We start from the raw sequence: 26,372 nt of genomic DNA on the forward strand, positions 1-26,372 counted from the left end.
GGTCCTACTTGTTTCCGGAAAAAGGCGTACGCCTTTCGCCGGTGGCGAACGCCCGGTGCACTTGTTTCACAAAATTTTGGATGCGCGCGCAATAACGGCTTACGCCGCCCTCGCCTATCTCAGGACTCAGGCGAAGGCGGCGCATTTTCATTTCAAGATGGCGGAAAGAGTGTAAGTGAGAAAAACTAAAGGTTACAAATACTGAAAAACAACCAGCAAACGAAAAAATATTATTGTTATGTGCAATTTATCTTCATACTTCGAAGATGCTTAGATTATGAAGAGAAAACGTTTTTTTTTTTTTAAACATAATAATTAATCTCTAAACCTATTACGAAACAGAAAATTTCTTTAAAAACAAAGCAATGACAACCTAAAATACAATTAAATTAAGATAATAAAAATATTAAAGCATGAATATTTTCGTCAATGTTTTAATAAAACTCCTTAAATATGTAATTATGCAAAAATGCAGATTTAAAGGCTAAATTATTATTTTCCTAATGTTGGATGATATGCCGGTTTACTTGTTTTGAGTCAAAATACGGCGTACGCCGTTAGCCGTTCGCCGTTCGCCTATCCTTTGTGAAACAAGTTGGACCATCCTCTATGGAATTTTGTACATCAGGAGTTTGTAAACATTGACCGATTTATGTAAATGAACTATACCATTAATTGTAACATACGTTACGTTAGGTATAAGTAATGTGCAAAGTTAATAACTTACACAACCTCTTGTAATAAAAGGGGGGGGGGGGGGGGGGGGGGGGGGGGGGGTCAGTTTGTAGATCATTACAGTATATTCACCTGTTACCTATTACCTTATCTGTACGTTCCGCATCTGACAGGCGCACCACCAAGCGGTGTATTTAGACTTTTGCTGTATACTGTTGAGTCAAAAATACTCCATTCCAGGCCCTTTTGTTTTCCGAATTACTAATATTACCAAAAATTGATAGGTTCCAGGTCGACGGGTTCAAACAGAAAGATTTTGAAAGCAGGGAAAACTGTGCATCTTATAATCGGCATGACTTTATCAAATGACAATACCAATACTAAAATAAGGCATACGCATAGTTATATATGGAATAACCGTTTCACAAATGATATCGGATATGTTCCTTACGTCATAACTACAATCCCCTTCCCTTTCATGAATGTGACCTACCGAATTAGACTATTTACCAGATTTGTAATCACATAAGCAACACGACGGGTACCACATGTGGAGCAGGATCTGCTTACCCTTCCGGAGCACCTGAGATGTGTCATGTGTACTATTGTTTTTCTGTTTGTCTTTTTCATTTTTAGCCATGGCGTTGTCAGTTTGTTTTAGATTTATGAGTTTGACTGTCCTTTTGGTATCTTTCGTCCCTCTTTTAAATCAGTCACGGACCCGCAATATCACGGGTGTGTTCTAGTTAAATGAAAGATCATTATGCCTATATTACATGTATCATACTTCCGATCTTGAAAATGAAGGCGGATGGGCTCATTGAGGGTAATAAGCTGAAAGTTACTGAAGGTGTGCTTGTCGTGTATCATATGAAAGGTCGTACAAATAACATTACAAAAACATCACTTTTACTGGAAAGACCCTTCAATTGTTGTATAATTGAAATACTCGTCTGTAACTGTTATCCTATTAAAACATTTACTTTATGATTTATTTTTTTCTTCATAAAAGTATAATGTCAGGATCTGTCACCGACAGTGATGCATGTGGCACGGATTGGGAAAAATGGATTCCCCAGATAGGTAAGATAATATCTTAATTCTCTTGTTCAGTATTAATGTAAGTACAATAAATTTGAGACTAGTATTTAATAATCAGATAATCGAGGGTGCTTCTGTATAGAAGAGGTATCTTAACATGTAAAAATTCCGAACAATAATCTATGAATACTGTAAAATATGCGTCTTTATATTTATATATCATTATGAAAGAAAAACATCATATAAGTATATCTGCATAATATTTGAAACAGTCCTACATTTGAACGATAGACAAAAAATATACATAAGTCGTCCTAAAATACTGATTTATGACTTTTTACCTTATGGTTTAAGATATAGTTCTATAATTTTGACAATTTACTAATACTCTAATGCATGACTGAAGAACAAAATCAGGATCAACAAATGATTTTATTAAAGCTAAAAATTGAATGTAAAATTTGTTAATCAGGTAAAAACAAATTATATATGTAAAATGAAAATACTTGTTTATAAATGCCATAAGTTATTTATAAAACCTTATCAATATTTTGAATATTATAGATTCTGCAAAAGGGGAGTGTAATTTTTCTTGGAGACCTCCATGGAAAAACTTCCGTATCAAGTTATGCTCCAAAGACAACAAAGTTTTGGATAATACTTCAGGATACCTTGTTCCATTAAAAATGCAATTTCTAATGACACACCATTTGGCAACTATACAGAAAATTATTATGAATTTGGAGAGTTCAACAGTTGAAAGTATAAATGCGACAGAAGAACTTTTAGAAATAAAGGTTAAGTCACTAGAATGTGAAGACATTTTTACTGAAATTGACAGAGTATTAGCTAGAGAAATTGATGACATTGTTATGAAACCTATTCAAAGACTTGAGTTTACATCAAACTTAGTAGAGGAGCTATTTGACCAGGAATTAAAGGAGAAAAGCATTGACCTTATGCGAGACGAAGCCAATATATTCATAGTAGGGTTTGAAAAAATGAAGTCTTTCATCACTAAAAATATAGACGAGATCAATCGTGTTACCGTCAGTAAAGTTGTAAAACTGGGAGATAAGTGGAAAATTGAAGCTTTCAGATGTTTTGAAATTATTGAAACACTCAGTAGAACATTTACTGATGTCGTTGTTCGTCTTCAAGAAGACAGCCACTGTGTTTATTTGAAAGGAAGAGATGTCACGATAAGCAAAGCAGAAAAAGAAGTACACAAGTTGTTCTCAGATTTATTTAACGAGAAGTTACGAGTTGACCCTCTAATCCTTAAACTTTTAATCTGCAAGGAGGCGTCCGATCTTTTTAAAGAAGTTCTTCAAAAGGATAATCTCCAAGTCGTTTGGACAGTTGATCAAAGTCATCTTTATTTCGTCAGCAAAACACAAATTGACACAGATGCCTTAACAGCAGTTGTCTATAAAACCTTTTTGACGACAGGGTTTTGCAAATCATCTCAATATAAAAATCAATTTTGCAATAGCAATGTCTTTACGAAAATAACAAAGCAGCATACAAATAAATTGTTATTTCTTGAAACAACCAAGACAAGTGTAAACATTGCAGGAACTAAGAGTCTTATATTTCTTCTTCTTCATCAAGAACAAATATTCTACAACAAGGCTGGAAACACGAAAGAAATCCAGGGTATGTTTTCTTCTATACGACTTTAAAAATGAATTTGTTGCATGTATTTTCTGTTGTTTTTATTGTCAAACAGTTATTGAGTAGGATACATGTACTACATGTGATACTACTTCAGGTTAAGTATTACAATGACGTAGACTGACACGGATAAGTTAAGTAATTTACTGATGTCCGAATGGCATCAGTCGATTGTGAAAACAAAAATAAAGTTAACAAACAAAAAATGAGGGAATCGCATTAACTTGGTAAGGACCTGGAGTATGTCCATTGGCAGCGTACGTGTTTTCTGCTATGTATGCACCAACCGGCTTGCGAATCACTCAGTCAAAATGTCGCATTAAATAAAAGAACGTAATCTGTAAAATGTCAGACTATACGACTATTATTGTTTCTAAACATCAAAGACCGCGAAAAACCGCGGATGAATTAAAACACTGACACATTAAATTGAACAAAACAATTTTATGATTGCGATTTTTGCGAAGTATTATGGATTTTTGCTCCCCCCTAACTCGGTTTGAGTACCAAACTACTACTTAGCAGTCCGTAAACTGTGATCATGCATGACGGTGTTCTGGACCCTTTATAGCCAACTGTCGAATAAAAAGTATAATTGTTGGGCATATTCAAAATAAAAAAAGGCTTTAAAATGTAAACGTAAAATTGAGCTTTGTTGAAATTTGTGCTTATCAGACTGAACTATAAAGCCTTTCCCATTGTCGGCCTTCGGCTGTTGTCTTCCTTATGATTGGATTGTTGCTTCTTTGACATACTAGTATTCCCCATTTCCATTTCCATTTTGTTTCCCCAAAACTTCCACAATCACCAATGATTCTTTAACTTAATGTTAGGTACTTTGTTTTGCACCGAACTTGCAGAAATCGGGGAAATTTATCTTCAGTGAAGTCCAGTATAATACCATAACAAGAAAGTCATGAATTGTAAAATTGTTACGATATTGTGGTCAAGAGGCGATTTTCCATTCTGTATTTCCTAATAAATCTCAAACCTGAATTAAAAGTTATCGTACAGTTGAACAACTAGCAGCAGTATCTATCTCTATATTTCTACGAGTAAATCTACAACAAACCTACACACACAACCATCCACCGGAAAGAGCCGTTGAAAGCGATCTTCCCCAATCAAAATAATTCCGTAACACATGCACGAAGAACATCAAAAGGTCAACAATACGAAGGAAGTGTTTTAATCAAACTCTGTCCCAAGTCAGGAATCTGATGTACAGTAGTTGTCGTTTGTTTATGTAATTTATATGTGTTTCTCGTTTTTTATGTAGACTAGACCGTTGGTTTTCCAGTTTGAATGGTTTTACACTTGTAATTGTGGGGCCCTTTATAGCTTGTTGTTCGGTATGAGCCAAGGCTCCGTGTTGAAGGCCATATATTGAATTATAATGGTTTACTTTTATAAATTGTTATTTGAATGGAGAGTTGTCTCATTGGCACTCACACTACATCTTCCTATATTTATCTTAATAGTTATAGTTCAAATGAGTTGTTTATCGGACACAATAAAATATCTTACCTTCAACTGCAATGAAGTATATACAATACATAAGGGAGTCGTTCAAATATTGATGAAAGAAGTGTAACAAAAATAACGGATTTCGAAGCAGGGGAAATCCATAAAAACTGACATAATCAGACCATTATAATCAACGGCAAAGGTGACTAACAACTGCCATATTCCTGACTTGATACAGGTATTTTCTGAAGAAAATGGTAGATAAAGAATGGTTCCATTAATAGCTTATCCTCCAACTTGTATAATTATTGTCTGATTCAATGTAAAATTTACAGTACAAGTTCAAAGGATATAGGAAACGATATTAAATGCAAATGATCAAATTATAATCAATAATTCCTTTAGATTTAAAATCAACGCAACAATACTTATAACATATACTAAATAATGAATACTAGAAAATAGTAACGACGACCAACTACATCAGACATACTATATAATACCGTCCAGCTATGCATGCCATCTGATACTGATTTGTTTTATTGTGTTTTTATTTTTTTTCATTTCAGTCGACACATTGAGTTACGAGGTAGCAGGAATTAAAGATGAAAAAATGAAAGTTGATTTGCAAATGAGAGAACTTGAGGTGAAATTAATTACAGAAACTCAGAAAAATAAGAAAGCGAACGATCAATACCTATCTTTAATAAGAAAATGCAGGGAAGAGGAAGAAAAGTTTAAAAGGTTTGATTTTAAAAATTCTCAATAATGTTCATCTGTACAAATTCCTTCTCATGACATTATGAAATTGGCTAGAAGAAAAGTTTAAAAGGTTTGATTTTAATAATTCTCAATAATGTTCATCTGTACAAATTCCTTCTCATGACATTATGAAATTGGCTAGTAATGCATGTATGCACGGTTTTTTTCCCAAATGCAGTTATCATTGAAAAATAGTAAACCACGCCGCATATTTAAAACAGGGACGAAAGATACCAGAGGGACAGTCAAACTCATAAATCGAAAATAAACTGACAACGCCATGGCTAAAAATGAAAAGGACAAACAGACAAACAATAGTACACATGACACAACATAGAAAACTAAAGAATAAACAACACGAACCCCATGTATAATGTTTACGTGTAACAGGTCGGCAATATTGTCAGTGATTTTCTTCTTTCATATTTCTTTCCAGAACGTTGACAATTTTCCACAACTTTTTCAGACTCCGGACGATTCGAAAACATTTTCAAGTGTCTAGATACTTTACTAATGTTTCTATTTCTATATTTAAAATTTAGGGAGAATAAAAGTACGATGTTAACTATTGTGTATTATGTACATTATTTAAATTCATGGGGTTGTTTGCATTATTTTTTTTGTTTGTTGTTGTTGTAGTTCTTAACAAACTGTTTTTTTTTTAATTATTCATTGATTTAGAATTATTCATGAGAAAGAGTTGTTACTTAATGAAAGTAAAGACGAAAAAGCAAATTTTACTAAACGTTTAGCAGAAAACAAAACAGGTAAACAAAATTATTAAAATTTCTATATATTGCTCAATATACTAATTATAGGTCTTCATAAATGTTCCACTGCTGGGAGCATCTTATCTTGTCTAATGCATGTTGTACCACTTGTTTTTACATTGAAATTATATCTAAAGGTTTTATAACATATTTTACCTATCTCTTAATAAAAATAATCACATCTTTTATATATTTTGTTTAAGGGAACAGTATACATTCAATATCAAACTATAACATAACAGATGAAAGCTCTTTCCTTTTGTGAATAATACATCTTGTTTTATAAAATCTCCAATATCATGAAAATCGATGTTTGTCCAAAACGTCATTGAATTACAAATATATATGATAAAAAATGTTGAAGATATATTATGTCAATGAGGTACAAAGGAGTGTATCTTTCTTTTTTGGAATGTTACTCTACTATTTCATGTTAGGCTGAAGGTTAACGCCTGTTAAAATGTTTGAACCCGCTGCATTTGTTTTTGCCATTCCTAATGCAGGTGATTGTTCAGTGGTTGTCGTTTTTTTATGTGGTACATACGCGTTTCTCGTTTTTCGTTAATTTATAAGACAGTTGGTTTTTCCTGATTGAATTGTCAAATAGAAGACTATACCATACATAGCACCACTATGTAAACGGGATAATCTTAACATCTGGATTAAAAAATTTCTATACGACAGTATACGGCAGATCTTACTCTAAAATGGACGATCTAAGAATGAACCGATCCAAAATGGTTGCATCATACATGTGGCACAGGAACGGCTTACCATTCCTTAGCACTTGCGTGCATCCTCGGTTCGGGTTGCTCAGTTTTTAATTTTCCTGTAACGTTTGAGGATATTTGGGAATTAACTTGTTTTCGCGCTTTTGCTATGGCGTTATAAGTTTTTCGTCGACTTATGAGTTTTTATGGTCCCTATGGTATTTTTTGCCTTTTTATAAATTCCAACTTAATATTTTTTTTCTACAAGTGTGGTTGGTAAACAATTTGTTTGAATTGATTTTTAGATGACACAGACTGAATAAAAGAGAGGCCAAAGATAATAAAAGGACAGTCAAACTCATAGATCGAAAATAAACTGACAACGCCATGGCTAAAAATAAAAAAGACAAACAGACAAATAATAGTACACATGACACAACATAGAAAACTAAAGGATAACCAACATGAACCCCACTAAAAACTGGGGTTGATCGCAGGCGCTCCGGGAGGGTAAGAAGATCCTGCTCCACATGTGGCACCCGTCGTGTTGCTCATGTTATTACTGTTATAACAAACCCAGTAATTAATCTAATTCGGTAAGTCACATTCATGAAAAGGATTTTTAGATGATACATACTGAATAAAATACCTGTGGTAAATGTAGTTGGTATCATCGAACCAAACCGAATGCACATTTTTTTAATGTAAATAAGATGTATGTCTCCAAGGCTTTCATTTTTATAATTTGGATATAAACCTTTCAAACATTAAAGAGTAATTAGTAATATAATTTTTTTCTCGGAGTTTAACTTCCATATTTTCAGTTCTGGAGTTTTTTACTTTCGTGGTTTGGTGTACCTTTCAATTTGAAAATAAAATGCAATTACTCTTATTTAATCATCGACAATTCCTTGTTCCTAAAGTACAATTATCCTTATAGATACTGTCGATGAGGTTGTTCAGAGCATCAGGATAATAAAAGTATCTAACATACCTGTTGGTTGTTCAGAAGATTGCATCAGATTTTTCTTTGAAAACAAAAGAAAGTCAGGAGGTGGTGAGATTCAGGATCTTGATTATGATGAAGACAGTCGTACTGCAATTATCACATTTGAAGAGGATGATGGTGAGTATATTTTGAAACACATAAAGTAAACATTTTGATAAAATTGAGAAAGGAAATGGGGAATGTGTCAAAGCGACAACAACCCGACCATAGAGCAGTCAACAGCCGAAGGCCACCAATGGGTCTTTAATGTAGCGAGAAACTCCTGCACCCGGAGGCGTATTTCAGCTGGCCCCTTAAAATATGTATACAAGTTGATAGAATACTTCTAGTACAATAGTTAAAAAAACATACGAAACGAAATTGGTTGATATTGTGACATGTACTTGGAGGTCTACTGATTCATTTATCCAATACATATATAAGACAATAACAATCAAAACCAAGTAGTAAATTTTAAACATATTGAATTTTATTGATAAAACAATAATAGCATAGAAAATTTCAATTAAGCACAAGAAAAACTGAAAATATCATCATGGAAGAAAAAGACAGGAAGACCTGCACAGATAGAATTTAGTTTGTGTAAAATAAAAAGTACTGAGCTCCGAGGAAAATTCTAAAAGGAATGTCCCTAATCAAATGGCAAAATCAAAAGCTCAAACACATCAAACGAATGAATAACAATTGTCATATTCCTGACTTGGCTCATGCATTATCTAATGTAGACAACTGCTATCATAATTGTGTTTCATTTGAAAATTAACAAATGTAGTATACTAATATTAAAATCTGTTTGCAACACATAATATCCATAGAAGAGCTACAAAAAAATTATAAAAAAAATCAAAGATTAAGATACGAACCATAAAAACTTATTGGTCCTTCGAATAAACTTGTTTTTAAAGAGATTCAAGTTAGCATTGTACTTCGAACTCTGAACATTTTCTTTAGTGTTAATAAAATTGATTTTATCATGCCCATTTGAAATTTCGGCAACACTCAATCGTCATTTTGTCTGTCCGTACATCTGTCGGTCAACATGTTTGTCCATCTTTTTTCAGTCTGTAACAAGTCAGTTATTTCTCAACATATAATTTTTGATCTAGGTCTAAGAACTTCAAAACCGGAGTATTGTACAGTGATGTTGGGTAGATGGATAGCCGATTAAAGTTGGAACTTATGTGTGCCTAATTTGTAAGCAGGATTTGAACATCCTGCCGAAAACCAAAGATCACCACCTTTTTTTGGTTTGTTCGTGTTTCCCAGTCAAAACTTCTATATGTTTGGTTTTTGGATACTGTTGATTCTCTTTTATTTGTTTGTTTGTGTTTTTGCCATGGCATTGGCAGTTTGTTTTTGACTTATGAGTTTGATTATTCCTTCGATATCTTGCGTCTATTGTCTGTGTATCAGGCTGTACCAATTTTGTTTAAACTTCTCTAACAGTTTTTACAATAGATTCCTGCAATTGCACAAAAAATTTAGATACATTCTTCAGTCTCATACTTGCTATTATAGAATTTATTTGATGAATTGATTGACATTAAATTATATTTCTATGATGACATATTTTAATCTCTTAACAGGATTTGAAATCACATCTGTGATACACCATAGTACCATTCGCTTAGCTTCATCTCATGTGCTGTATACTCGTCGACCAAATCCGCTATGGAAAATATAACTTCTTTCTTTCTTTTTTGAGAAACTAGTATTTTTTCATTTGTCAGCATTCTAACTCAACAATTTTTATATAACGTATGGGATAATGATTGAATTCATTAAGCAGTCACTAGAAATAATATTTCTCTAACTCAAACCCGATTTATCCTTTTCCTGACCTGTTGATATATGTTTCCTCTCTAGTTTCGGACTGTTTTTCCACAACTTTCACATTTCTCAACCAATTGTGAAAATTTGTTCTCCTTTCTAGCAAAATAATTATTATCGGCAAATCTAAGCGTTATGCAATTTATAAAACTAAATTAATGATTTACTAAAAGGATTATTTTTATTTCAATTGCCCTCATACAGTCACCTATTGTGGTATCACAATAGCAATGGCTAAAATAGTTTACCAAATTGCAGTTAGATTTCTTCTCAAACTAACTGGTCAACTGGTAAAATATTTTAGCAGATCGCTCAAGTGAATGGTTGTTAGTATGACGTGAGTGCTGTAAAATAAAAATTATTACTTCCATCTTTTTATCCAGTTTCATTTAGATGTCTTTGTCATAAATTGCACACAAAATGATGACTTACCATAATATGAGTTACTGATTTAGAAGGTCTAACTGTGACACGAAAACTTCAATCATAAATAGATCTAATAGATTATTAGTTCAAAACATTGATTTGTAAGTCTATAATTTGTAGCTCTATTTTCCAACAGCAAGTTGTTCGTAATTGTAATTTGAACATTTTTTCTAAAACAATTTTTTTAATTTGCTACTATTAAAGCGAAATAATTCAAATGACAATTAAATCAGCAAAACATTGTTCTGTCTGACAAATATCGATTTCCGTCATTATATAAGTAATGTGTTTGTAACAGTATTTCCCTGATTATTAAACTATTATCATTTGTTCTTGAAAGAACACTAAAATTTATTTTCAAGATGATAACATTTTTGATAAAAAAAAAAAACGGTTCAAATTTTTTTTGTGGAACACATTCAAAGTTATTTTGTGGAACACATTCAAAGTTCTATGGTATCTGATGAGTCTTATGTAGACGAAATGCGCGTCTCGCGTACTAAATTATAATCCTGGTACTTTTGATAACTATTCTGTAATCATACAAATTCCTTTGTAAATTAAGTAGGTATCGGTATCACATGCCTGAAGTCAGCAATCTAAATTGACATAAATTTTTATTGATATGGTAAAATTACAGGTTTAAAACTGTTTTTCAAAACTTAAAATCATTCAATTTAGTCCTTAGTCTAATGAGTTTCTACTACCAAGAATTAAGCATGTTTTAGCAAAACCTTTCTTAATTTCTCAATGCTCTTCAACTTTGTACTAATTTAGCATTTCAATGTTTTTTTTTATTCAAGTCGCATTAATAATTCTTCTGTAAGCAAAACCATAAGCCTGGTATTATTCATTAAATTTTTGATATATAATGACTCAATGAATATTACTTCCCCTTAATGCTAGCAGATCAGTAATTCTTATAGAAAATTTTATCCAAATCACAATTACATATATATTTCATCTTAGAATACAAAGCTATAAAATATTAACCTACAAAACAAGTTTTGAGCTTCTATTTTTTTTTAAATCTGTTTATGATAAATGTTTTTATGTTAAAGTTAGACTTCTAAATCAGTGACTCATATCATAGTAAGGCATTATTTTGTTTAAAATTATGACAAAGACATCATGAACTGGAACTTGATGGTAAGCATTAAGTTTTATTACATAGCACTTACTTCAAACAAACAACCTTACACTTGAGCAATCTGCAATTGCTATTGTGATACCACAAAGGTGGTTGGATAAGCACAGGAAAACCTTTAAATACATCTGCTTAATTATGTAAGCATAATTTGTATTTCCTTGCACATAATTGTATTATTATATATTCTATTGTTACACCCTTGTTTACCATGTTATTCTCGTGTAAATATGTTAATATATTAAAATGTTGTAGGTTACACATCCCATGTGGGGACTGTCTTATGTCTAATGTCTTATGGCTAATGGCTTATGTCTTATGTCTAATGTCTTATTTCTTATGGCTAATGTCTTATGTCTTATGAACCATTTATGTTCTTTTAATACTAACTCCGATCATTTCTAACACTCTGAATCCAAAATCCTATTTGCATTTCTGAATTATCATTATGTGAAAAATTCTTAAATTAGCACCAGATTGACAGTTTAGACAAAATTTTGAAATATATAATTAGTATTTTTTGACCATCATTGTGCAAAATTTTGACCACTTCTGAGGCTTACGACATAATTAATCTAAAAACGATTTGCTCACTCCACTGATATACAGTTTAGCTTTTTGTTCTATGAGTGTATTAAATCATTTTTATCGCTATTGTGTTCATTTTTCTTTTGATCTTTTTTTGTGATAATTTTTCATATCATGCTACTCGCTTGAGATGGAAAATTATCGCTAGAAATTAAGGAGGCACGTGGCGTTGCTAAGGAAACTGACATGAAATTGACACCAATTCCGTTGAGATGATCAACGATAATCTATAATTATCATGTTTGTACCGCTGGTCTATAAGAGTTATCTCGTAATTGGATAGTTCGTTCATTTTGTATAAAATGACCAATGATTATTCAGTATGTTGTGAAATTTAGTTTCTGTTTTCGTTAATATCTTTAAGTTCTACAAGTAAAAATGTAAATACTGATTTTCGTTTCACAATCGGATGACATATAGATGGTGTATCGCTGCTACTGCCACTGCAACTGTTACTGTGCTGGCGAATGAGTTTTTCTTATGTTTTACTTACTTGATTCTTCCTCATTGTTTGGAAACACCATATTCTAGAGGTCTCTTGAATTTTTTTACTTTATATGTGAAAAGTATATATTTGAAATCATTGTGTCTGTGAAAGGCAATAACAGGAGATGACTTGCAAGATTCTTTTATGAAGAGTTATATTCAATGACATGCCAGTGCTAGCTACAGTAGATGAGATATAAGTCAGATCGAGATTGAAGGTTAAGCTTGGTCTATATTGTGTGCTTCTTTGTTGATTGCTTGTTTTGGTGATTAACATTATAACACAATGTTGACGATGTACCAATATTTTTGACATTATAACCTATTATGTCTGTTTTGTTCACACATCGTTGTCAATATAATGAAGTTTGGTGCGTCATTTAAATGAGAGGGGTAGCTAGCTTTTTAAAACAAGCTTTAATCCACCATTTTGTACTTAAGATAATCCATGAACCAATTCAGGAATATGGCAGTTGTTCTTCATTCGTTTGATATGTTTGAGCTTTTGATCTGGCCCTTTCATTAAGGACTTTCCTTTTAGAATTTCAACCGGAGTTCAGTACTTTTGTTATTTTACTTTTTACACAAACAGAATTCTTACTGTGCAGGTCTTCTTGTCGTATTCTTCCATGAGGATATTTTGATATTTTTGATGCTTTATCGAAATTTTCTATGATATTGTTGTTTTTGTATTATCTTAATTTAATATGTTTTCTGAGTTATCTCGAACTGTTGTTGAGTTTGGATTTCGATACTATGAGTGCATGAATGTAGTGTTTCGGAAGACAACTTTTCGGAGATAAAACTAGTGGTGGTCAGTTTTCTTTTTAAGATCAGTAGTCAAGACCCCGTTTTTTACAAATGAGGTGGTGTCGAGAAACGCTATATTCTCACTTAAAAATTCAGATATAATTTATTTTTGATTGATTATAGAACTGTTACAATGATCTAATATATATTGTAAATGTTTTGCATTATCGTTCCATTTCATGTCGATACCATGAATACAACGATGTCAAGACAAAAGTATGTATGAAACACTCAAACGTAACGTTCTCCAAGATCATCCCCCTAAAAATGTTGACAAAAGAAGGTGTCATTTTTGTTCCCAAACTTATGTCAATCTGTAAAGTCAGTTCGGGATATTAACAATTTTTATAGAATAACTAATCGGAGAATTCAAATAGAGAAATATATTCAACGAGTGACCGAAAAAACACATTAACTCACGAATGCGCGCAGCGCATGAGTTAATTATCAGTGTTGTTCGGTCAAGATTTGAATATTTATCAACATTTGAATTCTTTGATTAGTTATTCTTTTATTACATTGGCAAATGTTTTTTTTTAATGAAATTAAAGTACCAAATGTAAGGAACTGTATCTTTTTTTACGCATTCACAATTTGTTGTGTTCCGACGTTATCGACGTCTTGACAACGCCTATTTTTGTATGTCGTCATAGGAGTGAAATAACCCAGTTTATTTCACATTTGAAATTATCATTTTTATTTCACTTGGAAATCAATTTAATTCATTGCAACCAAGGTAATAATGAGTGTTTCATACCTTTTCACACCTTCATTGTTCAAAATATCAGCACATACAGAACAAATATTCATCAAAGCAAAAAATATAATTTTAATTAAGGGACTTAAAAAATTATTTTCATTCAAATAATTGAATGTGTGATGGTAGTTGTCTAACATGTGTCTAACATGTTGTTGATTTTTATTTTGCAGAGTGACAATTAATTTATACTAGTCTATATGTCTCCAATAAATCCTTTCAGTATGAAGTTTTGGAAGTAGATGAAATCAACCGACTGTGCAAATCACCTTGGCGTACATGATCGTATATGTACATGTTATTGTCAATTTGTTTACTACTATTCTTTTATACTGAGAGAATGTTAATTATTTCCTTGCTGATTCCTTTTGTTTGATCACATGTTTACTGTTTATAAGAATTATTCTTTGATTTAGTAATTTCTTCATCTGAGTACTAGCATGCAAGTTAATATTGGTCTGAATATTGATCAGATTGTAAAAATCAGTATTAGAGAGCTTAAGATTCCTTTCTTCAGTATAGTTCGCCTTGTTCATCCCACCAACGAAACTTCCTTTATCTACTTGTTTGATAATATATCGTCTTGGTATTTTAAGTTTATCATTGCCTTGCTTTATGACTTTGAAATGTGAGATTAAAGCGAATTTGTTCTTCGGAATCCAAACACAACTGCAGTTCGTGAAAAACCTGGAGCAACAAGATATGAAAACAACCTTTTCAACTTATTTTATAGTTTATTCTTAGGTTGAACTGTTACAAGGCTGTCCCAGTTTAGAGGAGGTTGGGTGCCTGCAATTCAGGGGTTGTCGTCATTACTGTGTTACATTTTTGTTTTTCGATCATTATTTTGTACATAAATTATACCGTTTGTTTTCTCGTTTCTATTGTTTCACTTTTGTCATTTCGGGGCCTGTTATAGATGATTAAGCGATGTGGGATTTGCTCATTATTGAAGGGCGAACGGTGACCTATAGTTGTTTATTTTTGTGTCATTTGGTCTCTTGTGAAGAGTTGTCATACCACATCTTTTTTCTACTAACATCTCATTGTAAAACTGAAAAAAAAATTTATATTGCTATTGTTTGGTCTTGCACGCTGCAATATGTTGGCAAAACCAAAACGAAATTAAATTAAACATTAGACTTTACAATAACTTGTCATTTTATACCTAAGGTAGAAACTGCTCAATCTAAAGAATACCACATACTTAAGTAAATATAAATGATAATTACTCATGCAAAACATTCAAATGTGAAACAGGAAGTGCTAACCCTTCCAGAAATGATGACTTCATGTGAGGTTTTTCGTGATGTTTAGTCTTATTTTTCTATGTAGGGTTATGTAGACTTGTTAGTCTTTTCGTAGTTTGTTACTTTATACCATTGCGTTGAAAGTTATTTTTTTTCTTTGGTTGAAAAGTTTTTTAATACCACCTTTTGTATCTTTTGCCTCTTTTTTTTTTAAAATCATTTCCCTCTATCATATGCACAAAACAATTGATGTTGAACGTTGAGCCATTTACCACTTATCAGTCTTTTCTAGATGTCGACAATACCGTTCACAAATACCACCAAATATTTCTTTATGTGTTAATTTAAATTTTTATGGACTAGTTGCTGAACGTGTAATTAGCCGAATGCCATTGCTGTTTGAGAAGAAGAAGATTGATGTTGAGATATTTGTACCAGATCAACCGACACCAGACGTAGAGGATAATGACCAAGCCTCGGGAAACGAAGAAACAGGACACATTCCCAATGAGTTTGTTATAGAAGTAAGGGGGATGAAACCAACCACCTCTAAAGATACCTTAAGATACTATTTTGAATGCCGCGAAGTTGCAAATGCAGACGTTGTAAAGATGGAATACATTGAAGAGAAAAGAATGTACATGATTTGGTTTGAAGAGGAAAGTGGTATGATATACTTCAAAATTAAATTTCTGTGAGCAACGAATATTTTATTCTGTGCATGCTTCGATAACGAAAATAAAGACGTAAAAAAATGAAATCCCATTTTGACGATTGGGCTTAATGATACATTGTTCCCAAATATTGTCTATAGTCGTTAACTTTTCTGACATCACTGTTCCAAAAAAATGTAAAAGAACAAAAATACTGAGCTCAAAGGAAAATTTAAGAGCGGAGAGTCCCTTAGCAAAAAAAAAACAAACAAAAAGATTACTTGTTAATGAAAAGCAACCTTTTAAAATTATCTTATATTTGTCTATATATATAAAATTAAGACAAGAAGTTTATTCCATATTAAGAGATATTAGAAACAGAAGAAACACAAGCTTCAAAATAAATGCAAAAAGGAGAAAGCCCCAAAACACCGGACAAAAACAAATTGAATAGAAAGCAACTGCCGTATTACTGACTTTGTGGCAAATGGTGGTAATATGAGGCAGGCATAACCTGTGAATGGGGACGAAGTTTGTATAAATTCGTTTTTATTTCAATTCAAACATGTTTAAATTAAAAGAAACGGAAATACCGTAACGTTCCCGACTTTGGTTCTGTTGTTACGGATTTAGTTGTGACGTTGTGACGTTATTTTAATTATGACGTCATGTTCAATGTAAACAAAGAAACGCTTTCATCAGGTAACGTTTATTTCATATCAAACAATTATTAAAAATGAAATTGGTATTGCGTTCCTTCCTATTTTATACTAGACCGATAAATATATATTAAATACTAAAAGTTTCATTCAAACGAGACCGGAAAAAGGAAGTACATTGTAGATTTCTGCGTCGGTCCGGGATTTCAAAAAGGCGACAAAAAAGATTTGAACGATTTTGAGTTCATTAGTACAATGAAAAATTCGGGAAATTTTCCCGTATTTTTTTTTTTTATTGAATTTTCTACTGTTATTGGGGACTTCGTCCCCATATAAACCTGGTTTTATACCTAACTGAACCCCCTACTTGTGTGACAGTTGTTCGTGATAATTCCGTTATAATGACAAATGGGAGAGCAACCCAAATAGATATTATTGTATCCAGCAGCCAAAATCGCTGGTGGACGTTTCGTTCCCGAGGGTATCACCAGCCCAGTAGTCAACATTTCGGTGTTGACATGAATATCAATAATGTGGTCATTTTTATAAATATTTACAAAACTTTGAATTTTTCGAAAAACTAAGGATTTTCTTATCCCATGCATAGATTACCTTAGCCGTATTTGGCACAACTTTTTTGGAATTTTGGATCCTGAATGCTCTTCAATTTTGTACTTGTTTGGCTTTATAAATATTTTGATATGAGCGTCACTGATGAGTCTTATGTAGACGAAACGCGCGTCTGGCGTACTAAATTATAATCCTGGTACCTTTGATAACTACACATACATTAAGTATACTAGAACAAACCTGTGATATCGCGATTCCGTGACTGAATTAAGTATATAGCTGTGCGTAAGCCTTATTTTAGTATTATTATTGTCATCTGAAAAAGTCATTCCGAATATGACCCGTGTATATAGCAAAATCCTAAATACACCGTTTGGTGGTGCGCCTGTCAGATGTGGAACGTATAGATAAGATAATATGGGGACGAAGTCCCCTAAAATAGTAGAAAATTCAATAAAAAAAATTAAAAAAATAAGGAAAATTTCCCGAATTTTTCATTGAACTAATGACCTAAAAATCGTTCAAAAATGTTTTTGTCGCGTTTTTTAATTTCCGGATTTGCGCAGAAATCTACTTCCGTTTCCGATCTTGTTTGCATGAGACTTTGAATAAAATGTATATTTATTAGTTTAAGAAAGGATCTTAATACTAATTCATTTTTAAGAATTGTTTGTTTAAAAAAAAACGTTACCTGATGACAGCGTTTCTTTGTTTACATTGAATATGACGTCATAACTTAAATAACGCCACAACTAAAATCCCTAACAACAGAACCAAAATCGGAAACGTTACGCCGGTATGTCCGTTTCTCTTGTTAACATGTTTGATTTAAAAAAAAATATCATACAGACTTTTAACCCCATTCACAGGTTATGCCTGCCTCATATTAGGTAACAGTTGAATATACTATTGGTATCAGTATCGGATTCGACCCGGAACTTGTTAATTATTGGCAATATTAATGGCCGAGTTCACTTGAAACTCTTAAGTCGACTTCAGAGTTAATAGATTTTATCACGTGAACGCACTGGAGTTGATATTCGGAACAACTCTAAGCAACTCTAGGGTAAGGCCCTGACCAAGCATAAAAAATAAAATATTCTCATTGGTTTGACGTCATACAAGATGTGAATGTGACTTAACGTTATGTAGTTGTTTTATTACATGATGTGGTTTTGTTATTTCGTAATGATGATTTGCCTATTCTTTATATGGTTACCATTACGTAATGATGTTTCAAAATTTGACGATTTTACACTACTTGATGTGTTTGTTTCATTATTTGATGTGGTCGTGTCATTCTTTGATGTGGTTATCCCATTACTTGATGAGGTAAAACCATGTGACCAATTTGGAAAAACCTGTTCTAATTTTAGAGAGATTTCCATGTTGTATGTGCCTAGGATGATTATGGCCATCCATCGAATTAGAATTCAAATTAAAGTGTAGGTTACTGTTGAGTTAAACTTTGAGTTAGTCTTCAATTTCGAATTCAGGCCATTATTAGAATTAAAGTTCGACTTGGCATTAAGTTTCGAGTTGGACTTCAAGTTAGAGCAGAGACATATAAATACAGAGATTGGCAACTTATCGTTACGGCTATAACCAGCGGTCAACTTCACGCGTGTGCACGAGATTTCTCGAGAGTAGAAAATTCGCCAAACAATCCGCCATATTGATTATTTACAAACAGCTTTAACGTACAGAAAACAACCAAATTATAATAAAATACAATCTATATCAACACAATTCAGTTAAGAATAACTTAAATTTATGTATAGAGGCGTAGTTTATTTGTAATTTTAAGCTTTCTTTAGTAATAGCTAATAAAATTATAGGCGAATTTATATCCCGATTCAAGAAGCCCAAATTTTAGATTCAGCACTCGATAAGGCTCCCGACTTTTGGAACAAAAATAAATAAAACGAAGCAATATTTCGAGGTCGTGCTTGTTTAAACAATGACATATAAGGTTTATAAAACGGTTTCTTGTATTATAGTTGGACTAGGATAATCCTGAATAAAATGATCGTTGGATAACAAAACTACTTGAATGGTCTCAAAATGGCTTCAGAGTCATAATGTTCTTTTACTTGAAAATTAAAGCAATGATAATTAAATTACTAAACACATGCTAATGTTCTTGTTGTTAAGCTCCATTGATTCAGGTTTTAATGTTGCTAATTAAAAATCTTGATCATGGTAATAAAACTGTTTATAATTTGACACCTATTAATAAGTAAACATCCTGTAAGGTACATGAAGTAAAGATCAAACATGTTAGGTTATCAGTAGCTGTATGATTCTTCCTCTTAATAAGTTAGTAACTCATGTAATTAAACCACTTGGACATGCAGAAATGTCACCTGTTGTTAACAAATTGATGAAGTCTTTCTAGATTAATTATTAACATCATAAACAAGGTAGTGTGAACCCCTCAGTGGTGTTAAAACTTGAAACTTTTTATCACAGTGTAAAGTAGCCCAACATATCTTGTCAAGTTGTTCATATATGCACCACGAAGCCATTTAATTAAGTACCAAGCCACTTTGACATTTTGTTTTCATAATAATTATTCAATCTTGGCGGAATTGATGATTCTTAAAGTTTTTCTTTAATAGGGAAGTATTACAAAATTAACATAGCATGCATGGATGATGGACAGGACCTTAAATACTTTTAAAGGACATGTACTTTTGCATATTGTTTTTTTTTTTTTTAACAAATGCGTCCTTGTTAAAAGGATGGAGAAAAAAATAACATTTTCGCCTAAATTACCTTTCAATTGTTTTCCATGTTGTCTTGATGTGTGTCCACGGAACCCAGAGATAGATTTCAGAATCTTGTCACAGTCAAGACATTTGTAACCATCAGTAGCAGTAACATCTGCACTTAAACTCTTGTCAATTTCCTTGACCTTTTTTTTTTTTTTGGGGGGGGGGGGGGTGCACACCTGTCGCTAGAACAAAGTCGTCGTCACTATCTACAATTGGGTCAGTGTCTGTGTATTCCCCGAACAATATATCTAAATCTAAATTGTCGTCCCATGATAAAAAAAAATCTGTCTTTGACATCGTGAATATCACAACAGCCACCAAGCATCAATTTTAATATAGATATAAATATTGAGATGAAAGTTAATTATAAAGTTTTATAATTTTTTTTTATTTTTTTTTCTCGACATTACACAGTTATTTCCTGCAAAGATAATAATTTCCCACATACTCCTAATCATGGGACCCCCTAATTAACAGACCGATTGATGCTACATGTAAACAGCGTCATTATTATTCACCTGCGAATTTTTTTACAATACAAGATTTTAATTCTGAAAGTCTTTGTCCTGGTCCTTAATACAAAGAAAAACAACAGGGTGTTCCGAGTGATTATTATCGATTGTCTAGACTACCGCTAATCTCGTTATCATATGATTAGAGGGTGCTGGGTACGAGTTTACACGCGTGAAGTCAGCGAGATTTACAAGTCGCTAATCTCTTTAGTATACATGTCTCTGGTTAGAGTCACATTTAAAGGTCGATTTCTAGTTACAACTTTGAATTTAAATCACTTTTTGAGGTAGAGTTTGTGCAAGATTTGAATTTAAGTCTCATGTTGATTAATTAAGATTTTGAGTTGAATTCGAGCTATCTTATATGAGTTTGTAATTAAATTTTCTATCGCGGACAAGGGCGTTTGCTCAGGCTTCCGAAAAGAGGGCTCTGGGGTATGCGTACAAAAGATAAACAATGTAACAGTATACAAAACGCAACATATACATTGAAATGAAGTTAGATGTGGTGTAATTGCCAATGAGACAACTATCCACCAGAGTTTAAATGCAGTGGATGTAAGAAATCATATATAGGCAACCGTACAGCCTTCAACACAGCGTATAGTCAGCTACAAAAAACACCATGCACCATGTGAATAAAATTAAACGAAAACACTTACGGTATAATTTATAAATAAACAAGGCCTACACAAAAACAAATATGACACACAAGATACAACGACGACAATTGAACGTCATGCTCCTGACTCGGGCAGGTACATATAGAAAGTGTACATGGCGAAGTTTAACATGTATGTGACCGATAAATCCTAACCTAACATCGGACTGTTACAGTAGTGTAACAGCACAACATGAGAAAAATATGTAAACTAGACAAAGTGATACCTCGCACCCCTCTCTAAAGTAGCTGTAGAAAAGAGTGGGAGACACAATTGATGCCTCCGCAGATACAAAGTGGTATTTTAAAATAACTATAACATTTAACCGCTTATACCCCAAAAATGACAAAGTTTAACTATTTCCCAATAGAGCAAATATTAAAAAAAAAACCGACCACATGAACACCTTCAATATATGAACAAACAGACAGTTAAGAGAAAACTTCCTATAATTCATATTGTAGGAGGAGTTACTAGTATGTGGAATAACTATATACTTTTAGTTGCAGGGGCATAGAAACCCGTTTCAATTGGCTGATTCAATAGATCGATATGGCTGGGTAATACAAATTCATCGGTGGGGGGGGGGGGGGGGGGGGGGGGATATCGGGAGCTCAAGAGCTCAAGAAAGGTAAGGAGATTCTGCTCAACGAGTGGCACCCGTCGGTTTTTTTTTGAAAGTACAAACCCAGTGATTTTGTTTATTTGGTAGTTCACATTGGAGGAAGAGATGACAGTATTTAGGTTACGGCAACTGGAAAATATCCGTCGTCACATGTGAAACAGATTTTTCAAACAGTTTTTTTTTCTCAATAAGTGCGAGGTAGATCAGAAAATTCAATTGCTAAAAATAAATTAAGATTGATATTCGTATATGTTCAAATGATCATTCACACTAAAAAACATCGGAGAATTCTTATTTTATAGTATTGATGCTTTGCCGCTGAGTCCGAGTCAACCCCTCCCCATTTCCCTGTTACTTTAGTGTGAGTTGATTTTTAAAAAGTGTCTAATTTGTTAACAATAAAGTAAAAGTCTTTTGATTTGTGTCCTCAATATGAAGAAAAAGCATCTACAGAAAAACTTTTTTTTTATTTTGTTTTTACCGATAAATGTATCGATAAATGTACAAGCCGGTCAACTTTACGCTTTTGCACTGAAATCAACAATATCAGACGAGACACAGGGTTCCGCGGAATATTTTACGAATTTATTATAAGACTGTTTCCATTTGAAAACTAAGAGAGAAAAACACGACAGGACCAAGTTGTTAGGGGATATCCCAACTATGTCCGAAATACTGTAATATCTTTAGTACTTTTTTAAATTTATTATTGTCTACCGTTCCCCTTTTTTTAATACCAAATAACTCTGAACTAACACTCGAACTTAAATTTGAACTTTGACTCAATGGATAGCGATTCCCATCCAAAGCACATTAAACAAAAGAGGGACGAAAAATACCAGTGGGACAGTCAAACTAAAAAATTGAAAATAATCTGACAACGCCATGGCTAAAAATGGAAAAGACAAACAGACAAACAATAGTACACATAACACAACATAGAAAACTAAAGATTCTAATATGACGTCCTTATTACGCTTTGTAAACAAAGCCGTGTTCTAATGAGCACAAAATATGTTTGACACATGCGCACGAACTTACTGTTTATATTAACGTTATTTGCATCGTTATCCTTTAAAATATATACATTTAAGCAGCTAACATAAACTTTTATTATATTTTTTTATGAAACAACATATATTTACCCTGCTCGTAGTTTTTAAACTTATCAAATTTGAAATGCAATGCACAGACTCCTCGAGGAGGAAACGGGAACAGCCAAACATTTTTACGGTAATTTCGTACGCTTCGACCTATAAAAATACTGTATTTGTCCTATTAGAATCGAAATAATTCCTTCATGTCATGCTCTATGCTCATTTTAACATGGGAAGGCATTATATTTGACCACATTTTACACCTCGCTAACGCTCAGTGTAAAATATCGACAAATGCCTGCCCATGTTAAAATGAGCATAGAGCATGACATGAAGGAATTATTTCTTAAATAAGCAACACGAACCCCACCAAAAACAAGGGCTTTAAACAATCGACGTATTGAAATCTGTATAAAAATAGAACAATTTTTTTTCCGAATTGGTCACGTGGTTTTACCTCATCAAGTAATGGGATAACCACATCAAGAATGACACGACCACATCAAATAACGAAACAAACACATCAAATTGTGTAAAATCGTCAAATTTGAACACCAGTACGTAATGTTAAAACCATATAAAGAATAGGCAAATCATCATTTCGAAATAACAAAACCACATCATGTAATGAAACAATTACATAAGTTAAGTCACGTTCACTGAATCACATCAAGTAATGTTAAAATCATATTGACATATGTCACAACCACATCGAGTAATGACACAACCACATCGATCGAGTAATGACAAAACCATATTGAGTAATGACAAAACCATATTGAGTAATGACAAAACCATATTGAGCAATGACAATACTATATCAAGTCATAACGTGTAATATCGAAACATCATTAAGTAATGTCAAAATCATATAAAGTAAAGACAAAATATCACCAAGTAACAGTAAAACAACATAAAGTAATATCAGAGTTCCACTTAAGATATCTGTTGCGTTCCATACATTTCCACCAAACACTCTGGTTTTAGTGAACCTCATTTGTGCGTTTAGGGGCATCGTAACTTCCATTCCAATTTTGAGCGAGTGGTTGGAAAACTATAATTCTATATTGGACGAATTATTCGGCAAATTGAATTTTCAAAATTGACAATCAACACTGCTGTCATTAGGGAATTGTCAGTAAGTACCTACAGAGCAACCACTTTTTCTAGTTTATCCTGCACAATGACAATCACAAAGACGCTTGATGAACGTAAATTGCGCAGGGATACAGGCAACCTCCTTTACCCCTTTATCTTGTAAATGACGTCATTAAGGCGTGCATGATTGACGAGTTTTTGCCGGTGACGGATGAACTCGAAAGTGGTCTATTGGACCTCGTTATTTTAGTATTATAGATACAAAGACAACTGAACTAGATATTAAAACAAACATGCAAGTAAATCTAGCAAAGACACCCTACTAGATTCAGAAGTTAAGAAGATTTTTTCTGGTGTTGACTGTTGCCTAGAAAATTACCTTCTGAACTATAATTTTAATTTATGATATGAAAAAGAAGATGTGGTATGATTGCCAATAAGACAACTGTCCACAAGAGACTAAAATGACACAGACATTAACAACAATAGGTCACCGTACGGCCTTCAACAAAAAACAGAGCCCATACCGCATAGTCAGCCAATTAAAGGCCCCGATAAGACAATGTAAAATCATTCAAACAAAAAACTGACGGCCTTATTTATGTAAAAGAATGAACGAAAAACAAATATGTAACACATAAAACAAACGACAACCACTGAAATACAGGCTCCTGACTTGGGACAGGCACATTCATAAATAATGTGGCGGGGCTAACATGCTTTGTAAATAAATCTGCTCATTCATTCAAACTGTAGTTTTAGTTTACTATATTTCCTTAACACAAACTTTATGACAAAGAAGTCACATTGAAATACAAACTATCTTTAATTTTTCATTTTAGCCGTTGAAGCAGTAATGAGTAAAAGTCTTCGAGTTGATGGTCAGACACTGAATGCAAAACGATATGTTCCTTCGCCTCCACCTAAACCGGTTCCAAAGTATGATAATAAAGTGTTCATTACAAATATCAGTTCTACAACAACTAAAGATAGTTTGGAGATTTTTCTGGAAGCTAAGTCTAAAGGTATGCCAGAGGAGATTATATTTGGAGAGGCAAAAGGCACAGCATTAATTACATTTGAACAACAACCAGGTATAAATGAAATAAAGCAATGTTGTTTGATAGAGTGCACATTTGACACTAATTCAACGGCTCAAAATGGCACGACATTCTCCATAATGGTGAAAAATAACACTAACTGTAAAAGTGAATCATTATAATGCATTTAATTCTTCTTTTTTTTGTGTATATATATAGTTAATTGTATCCATGATGATTATATATCAGATGCAGAAACATAAAACAAATGATGGTTTGAATAAAACAAATGTTTTCGAATATTGTACGTTCATTGCTAGAAACAAGAGCAAAGTAAAGCAATTCAGCTCTTCATTTTTACACCCATTCTCTGTAACCGTCAACCAAAGTCGGGCACGGGTGGTCACTGATTTTGTTTGAACTTTCTGACAACAAACATTGATATAAAATATGAAAAAAAGTCTGTACATGTCATCCTGAATTATGTATGGTTACCATGGCAACATGCTTTAAAATGTTGAAAATAGCTGATTTTTGCTATTCACGGCTTACAGTGACTTATATACAGCATAATAGGTTTGATGCAGTTTATATCATATCAAATTCTTTTGAATACTTGTTCAGTGACATTTTTTCACTTTTTCTGATATACTCAAATTCACATTTTTAATCTAGGTTAGTAGTATGAATTTTAGCACTTTCCAATGCAATTATGAATTAAATTTCCTAATTTATGAAAAAATGCATCCATTCCTGAATAATATAAAATTAGCTTTTGTTCTAAAAGATTGATATTTCTAATTTCTGCAAAAACCTTTTTGGGGCTATTAAGATCTTTTTCATAAAAATTGGATAAAAATGCCAAAAATTGCCTGAAATCTACAAGTGTTATTTCCCTTTTTAGAACTCACTAAAGTTTGAAAATAAAAAAAGTCGTTTGTTTTCCACAAACATTTTACACTTTACATCTAATTTTAAAATATGTCTATATACATGATTCATAATGGCTGGTCAGTTTTATGACAATGATAAGCCTTTACAACGTCAATGTTTGTTCAGAGGACAAAAAAGTCATGACAAACTTTAATAAAATCACGTCTTAAATAAGATAAATTGAACGATTACTGTTTTAAACGTATTGCCTCAAATATTACATATATCAGGACTAGAAGAGTTTTGTTTTGCTTTAAATGTCATGTATTAAGTAAAAGATGGCATTTTTTCCTCTTGTAGTAGATGTGTTTCCCTTGGTTTAAGGGCATACGATACAGTTA

General features: G+C 32.6%; 1 protein-coding gene across 3 annotated transcripts in view; it reads left to right on the top strand.

The window, feature by feature from the left end:
* LOC139520542 (uncharacterized) overlaps nucleotides 1-26,372 on the top strand; it is a 135,186-nt gene that overhangs the window by 84,783 nt on the left and 24,031 nt on the right. Inside the window, exons 1-8 of one of the 3 annotated variants that reach the window (XM_071313274.1) lie at nucleotides 604-654; nucleotides 1,688-1,758; nucleotides 2,281-3,375; nucleotides 5,430-5,604; nucleotides 6,304-6,389; nucleotides 8,043-8,228; nucleotides 15,769-16,071; nucleotides 24,901-25,152. In XM_071313274.1, the coding sequence (XP_071169375.1) occupies nucleotides 1,692-1,758; nucleotides 2,281-3,375; nucleotides 5,430-5,604; nucleotides 6,304-6,389; nucleotides 8,043-8,228; nucleotides 15,769-16,071; nucleotides 24,901-25,152 (2,164 nt within the window). In that variant the 5' untranslated portion in view covers nucleotides 604-654; nucleotides 1,688-1,691. Of the gene's footprint in view, nucleotides 1-603; nucleotides 655-1,527; nucleotides 1,759-2,280; nucleotides 3,376-5,429; nucleotides 5,605-6,303; nucleotides 6,390-8,042; nucleotides 8,229-15,768; nucleotides 16,072-24,900; nucleotides 25,153-26,372 lie in introns of those variants that run through there. The other 2 variants (XM_071313273.1, XM_071313272.1) reach the window with 2 other exon arrangements.

Source organism: Mytilus edulis, chromosome 4 (genome assembly GCF_963676685.1).
Source record: "Mytilus edulis chromosome 4, xbMytEdul2.2, whole genome shotgun sequence".
Taxonomy (NCBI): Eukaryota; Metazoa; Mollusca; class Bivalvia; order Mytilida; family Mytilidae; genus Mytilus; species Mytilus edulis.